This window comes from Sinocyclocheilus anshuiensis, unplaced genomic scaffold, assembly GCF_001515605.1.
Source record: "Sinocyclocheilus anshuiensis isolate Anshui unplaced genomic scaffold, SAMN03320099.WGS_v1.1 scaffold9, whole genome shotgun sequence".
In the NCBI taxonomy this organism is placed as follows: Eukaryota; Metazoa; Chordata; class Actinopteri; order Cypriniformes; family Cyprinidae; genus Sinocyclocheilus; species Sinocyclocheilus anshuiensis.
In genome coordinates, this window is record NW_015540887.1 from 2750895 (window position 1) to 2756990 (window position 6096).

A 6096-nucleotide genomic window follows, 5' to 3' on the forward strand; every position below is an offset into this window, starting at 1 on the left:
CACATGATCCTTCAGAAGTCATTCTAATATGCTGATTTGCTGCTCGAGTAACATTTAGAATCAGTGTTAACAAAAAGTTGTGCTGCTTAATTTAATTTTTTTTTTTTTTGTGGAAACTGTAAAAACAACATTGATTTGAAATATTTTATAACATAAATGTCTTTACTGTAACTTTTGATCAAATGAATATGTACTTACAAAATAAAAGTAAAGATTTCTTGAGTAAATATTACTGATCCTGATATCAGTACACAGCAGTGTTCTCAATAATAGTTTCAAAGTCATAATTTTGAAATTGTTACTGCATGTTTCTATAGGATATGGCAGTCAGCAGGCACATTTCGATGGCTAGTTCAATTTGACGTTTGTTTTCAGCTATCACCATAATTATCACTGAATGGAGGACCAAGTACAGGCGGGAAATGAACACACAGGACAACATTGCCAAGTCAAAAGCAGTGGACTCTCTTCTCAACTTTGAAACCGTAAGGGACAAACTGCCATAGCCAAGTTGCCCTAGGTTGGCCATGGAGTGTTGTTAACGGTATTAACATTGAAATATTACAAAATCTGTCTCTATTCAGGTAAAGTACTATAATTCAGAGGGTTTTGAAGTCAGGCGCTTTGAGGATGCTATCCTGAAATATCAGGTAATGGCGATCACTTAACATACTTGGACTTTATAAGCTGTTGAGTGGAGAGATGCTGAGTTGGATTCTCTTTGTGTTCAGGCATGTGAATGGAAGACCAACGCTTCCCTGGCTCTCCTGAACCAAACCCAGAACCTGATTATTGGATTTGGCCTGTTGGCCGGATCCCTGCTTTGTGCATACTATGTTACAGTGGACAAGTTTCAAGTACAGTAATCGCCACTCATAAAATTATGAAATCTTATTTTTATTTTTTTTTTATTGATCTTGAGCATATTTTGTTGTTCCTATAATAGGTTGGTGACTATGTTCTTTTTGGAACCTACATTATTCAGCTCTACACTCCACTCAACTGGTTTGGTACATATTATAGGTAAGCTTAGAGGAAGATTATCTGTGGCCAGATTCATTTATTATTTTTCTTGTTTATATATTTACAGTTTTGGCAATTACCAGATTTTTCTGTTTGTTTCTCCCTTGACTTATTTTGTTTTACTATTATGTTTTCACAGAATGATCCAAAGTGCATTTGTTGACATGGAGAGCATGTTTGAACTGCTAACCGAGGAAAAAGAGGTGAGTGGCCACTGTGGACACTGAGTCATTTAGTAGTCAAGCCAAAGGTAAATCTTTTATAAATCAGTAAATCTAAATCAGTTTGCACAGAACAAGTACTGGTCTAGTCAATTCCTAGGAGCCCCATTGCGGCCCCTCTGGACGTGCCAGTGTTGGTCTTGTTGACCAGTGAGTGTTGATTTATTGTCATGACCTCCTGCACTTACTCAAGTTACCCCTGTCCTTTGGGAATCCTCTCCTCAAAGTTACACAACCAACAGCCGGCCATTCCTCGACACTCCCAGTCCCTTTAGATTCTATTCATATGCAAATAATCTTACTAAAACCCTTATTTGATCTTCACATTTCTTTTTATATACTCCAAAAAGCTGTCGGAGATAATTTGCAAACTGATTCTTGAATTTGACTTGAAAGAGGCCTCAGTATTTTTGCCATGGTTTCAGTTTTAATGCATTCTTCAGGTTTGCTTAATTCACTGTCAGCCCAGTGCTATGCTTTTCTACGTGTGTCCTGTGGTACATGCCAAAATTGCTGTCTGCTGTAGGTAAAGGATGATGTGAATGCAGGAGACCTTTTGTTCACAGAAGGAAGGGTTGATTTCCAGAACGTGTGCTTTAGTTACACTGCTGGGTGAGTCATGCTAATGTCATTATGAACTTTTTGTTGTTGTTGGAGAACAGTGCTTTTGACATCTATATGTTTTTGAGTTAGCATCTTTGAAATTTTGTTTCCTATTTTTTGTCTACAGGAAAGAAATTCTCAGTGAAGTCTCATTCACAGTGATGCCTGGTCAGACAGTTGCACTGGTAAAATGACATCTAAATTGTTAATTTGTGAATACTGTGTACTAAAACGTTTATAGAATGAGAGAGTGCATAGGAGCAAGATGTTCATTCACCCCTGCTAATGTCTTATTTAACAGGTTGGTCCATCCGGATCAGGAAAAAGCACCATCATCCGTTTGCTTTTCCGTTTTTATGACGTGCAGGGTGGCTGCATCCTCATCGATGGTCAGGACATCTCTAAGGTCAGGAAACATGACAGCAGAGACACTTTTATGGTCCAATGTTAAAGCTTCTATAGAAAATTTTATAAAATTAACAAAGCAGAATCTGTTAGATTTTAAAGAAATACTTCAATTTTGTTAACATTTAGTTAGCATTCCAAATCCAAAAGACTTCTGTTCATCTTCAAAACACAAAATGAAGATATTATTAATATTCTCCTAATTTTTGTCCATCTGTTGAAAGTTTATGTAATTAACATTTGCAAGCTTCAAAACGTTAATTTTTCTGCGGGTCTTAAAAAGTCTTAATTCACCCTTTCACAATTTAAAGCCTTAAAAAGGTCTTCAATCAGAGCAGAGTCTTAAATTCAAAATCATGGGATTAAATTGCACTGCAAAAAAACAAAACAAAAATACAGAGAAGTGTATTCAAGAACAAATATCTAAACATCCTTAAATCAAGATACATTTACTTGAAATGCAAAATTACGATATGAAGTCTTGTTTTATGAGAAAATAAACAAAATTAAGTGAGTTTGTGTAAAACGAACAAATATCAGACAAAATATATGTCAGTGTTTTATGAAAATTACTTTTCTCTTTGAATCAAGTTCATCAAGTTTGAATCATATATTTGTTCTTGTTTTAATCAGTCAATTCATTTTGGTCAATTTCTCATATAAAAGATGTCTTATTTTGCCATTTTGCTTCTCAAGTATCTTGATTTAAGGATGTTTTGACACTGGAACATTTGCACTGGAAAACAAGATGAAAATATTGTGGAAGAACATCACCTTTTTGCTGTGTGATCAGAAGGTACAGTAAAAGTTATTGTTTTGAGCAGAGCTATTATGATGTATGATGATAAAAGTAATGGAGATCTATTGGAAGTACAAGACCATGTTGGTGTATTGCGTTCCCTTCAGTTTCCTTGCATTTTCTTTACTTGGTCATAAAGTCCTTAATTAATTTTTATAAAACCTACAGAAACCCTGAGAAAGACATTGTAAAATTAATCTATATGAATTTGACCGACTCATATGAATATGAAAAAGTTTGCAAACCAAAATTCTTTCCAGGATGTATGGGAGTGAGTAAACTGAGTTCACCTTTGCATCACAGGTCACATTGTCGTCTATATTCCTCTTCCTGTTTTAAAAGTTACCATGATTTTATGCATAAGAGAAGCTGCATATTTTATAGGTCTAGACTGCAGCTATAAAAAACATTTTAAGATTATACCAGCTATCTCTCTCAACCCCACCTGCATGTCTGCTGACCCCAAGGTTGAAAACCTCTAATGTAGGGTTGAAATAGTGACAGGGCTGATGTTAGACGGCAAGAGTGTCTGACTGAATGAAGAGGACGAAGTGCTTGCATTAAAATGTGAAAAATTAATTTCCTACCAAGCTTACATCAGACAGTCTGCTTGAAGAAATCGTCCATGAGTTTTAGTCACAATTTGATCTCGGAGTGCTCTTGGTAGTGCATTAATAGCATTGATAATGAATATTGTTGTTATTGGTGTCTTACATTTAAATGGTGAAGTTATTTTAAGCACATGCAGTGTCAAACTTTTATATCTTCTAAATCCATCAGACTTTAATGCTCTGCTCTCAGGAATACAAATGCTTGTACATCGTAGTGTGTAACAGTAGCCTGTTTGAGGTCATGTTATACCAGACCGTACAAGCTGTCACACTGTTAACTACAATGCAGTGACTCCAGTGATGTAAGATGCAACCATAGATCATATAACCTCCACTACACATGACAAGGTTCTAGGAATATGATTTAGTATTGCCTCTTCTTTCTAAGTAAACCTGCCCCCTGTGAATTAATCATAGTGAGAGAGACGTAAATAATGAATATGGAGCTGTAAGCTGCTTTTACTCCAGTGTCCTGGGGGAGACGGTGGCCTCTTACACAGCGCTGGTCTCTGTTCAGAGCTGCTTTAGGGTTTCCGCGGGTCTTAAAGTCAGCATTAAATCAAAATTGACAATTCTTATTTTTTGATGGAATACTGTAGTGTTTATTATAAATAATTTATCCGTGCACTTCATTATTTTTTTTTAAATTCATGTGCCCTCGTGATCTTTAATCAAAAACGTTAACCTCCCCTCCCCCTCAAAATGACTCCTCTACTCTTCCGGTCACGAGCTATGGCGCAAGGGCGGAGCTATCTGGAACTGCCAGCAGCTGCAGGGGCCAGGCACATGCAGAGGGGGGTGCGGTGGGTGCTTGAGCACTTGCCCCTTTTCTCCTTGATGCCCAAAGTGCCCTTTTGTCAAGGCAATTTTTATTTTTTATTTTGTAATTAAACGCTATTTTGTGAAGGCCTGCCCAATCTAACTACACTGAACAAAATTATAAACGCAACACTTTTGTTTTTGCCCCCATTTTTCATGAGCTGAACTCAAAGATCTAAGACTTTTTCTATGTACACAAAAGGCCTATTTCTCTCAAATATTGTTCACAAATCTGTCTAAATCTGTGTTAGTGAGCACCTCTCCTTTGCAGAGATAATCCATCCACCTCACAGGTGTGGCATATCAAGATGCTGATTAGACAGCATGATTATTGCACAGGTGTGGCTTAGGCATAAAACAGGCTTATACTGATTTTCTCATCCTCCGATTTATACTATCAATCCTGTTTTTATTATCATTATCATTCAAAAAATGAATAAATTCAGAACAGGATTAGAATATAATTCTATTTTAAATAAGATAAATATTTTTTTTTCTACAAGAACAACAGTAGTGTTTACAAGAGCAAAACCACCATACCCTGTAAATTCAATAATTAATGAATGAATGAATGAATGAATATCTTTATTGTCATTGTACAAGTACAATGAAATTGAATGCAATCATTTGGGTGCATAGTGTAACGAAAAAATAAATAAATCAATAATCTAATAAATAGTGCACAGATGACAGGATCTGTGACACAACATTACACACAGAAGACGTCTCACATTCAACAGTCCGTTACACGACTTATGTTCAACAGTACACAAAATGTTCAGTTAAATTATTGCAGTATTCAAAACCAGATAGTTTAAGCATGTGAACTGTTTTATCTCACATTCAACAGAGCTGCACGACTCATTCAATGTTGCACATAATGATCAGTTAAGTTATTGCAGTATTTAAAACAGATATGGCTTGGGATGTAAACTATTAATCTTACATTCAACAGAGATGAACATTTCATGTCTACAACACACATGATGTTTAGTTTACATTATTTGCAGTATTCAAAACAGAAATAGCTTTGGCATAAAAACTATTCCTTAATCTGTTTGTTTGGGTTTTTAGAACCCTGTACCGTCTGCCCGAAGGTAGCAATTCAAAAAGAGAATGTCCTGGGTGAGATGGATCCTTGAGAATTTTTTGAGCTTTCAAGAGGCAGCGGGAACTGTGTAACTCTTCCATAGAGGGGAGGGGACAACCGATTACCTTCTGGGCTGTGGTGATGATCCTCTGGAGAGCATGCCCTGGGTGAGATGGATCCTTGAGTATTTTTTGAGCTTTCAAGAGGCAACGGGAACTGTGTAACTCTTCCATAGAGGGGAGGGGACAACTATTATTAACAATAATAATAATAATAGGCCTAATATAATTCAGTTTCTAATTCCAGAGTGATTAAGTGGTGCAAAGAAAAATTTCTTTAACTTTTAAACTTAAAATGGTCTTTTCTGTTCAGTGATTCTTTTTCAAAACCGAGTCACGGCATTTGCTGCTATCAATACAGAAACATCTGTTTCAATACACGTCTTCGCAAGAAGCACAGCCCTATTAAAAGCCGTGCTCCATGTGCCCCTTTTATACTTTGAGCACCTGCCCCTCCAAAGGTCTC

The 6096-nt window shown here is 36.4% G+C and overlaps 1 protein-coding gene across 2 annotated transcripts in view; it reads left to right on the plus strand.

Moving 5' to 3' along the window:
* The window catches only part of abcb6b (ATP binding cassette subfamily B member 6 (LAN blood group) b), a 56262-nt gene that overhangs the window by 4389 nt on the left and 45777 nt on the right, over positions 1-6096 (plus strand). For both annotated transcript variants that reach the window (XR_001634267.1, XM_016486512.1), the window contains exons 6-13: positions 376-485; positions 585-650; positions 732-857; positions 947-1023; positions 1163-1226; positions 1771-1856; positions 1975-2032; positions 2149-2253. Coding sequence is in view for 1 of the 2 variants with exons in the window: in XM_016486512.1 (XP_016341998.1) it covers positions 376-485; positions 585-650; positions 732-857; positions 947-1023; positions 1163-1226; positions 1771-1856; positions 1975-2032; positions 2149-2253 (692 nt within the window). In the remaining variant the exon portion in view is untranslated. The remainder of the gene's footprint in view (positions 1-375; positions 486-584; positions 651-731; positions 858-946; positions 1024-1162; positions 1227-1770; positions 1857-1974; positions 2033-2148; positions 2254-6096) is intronic.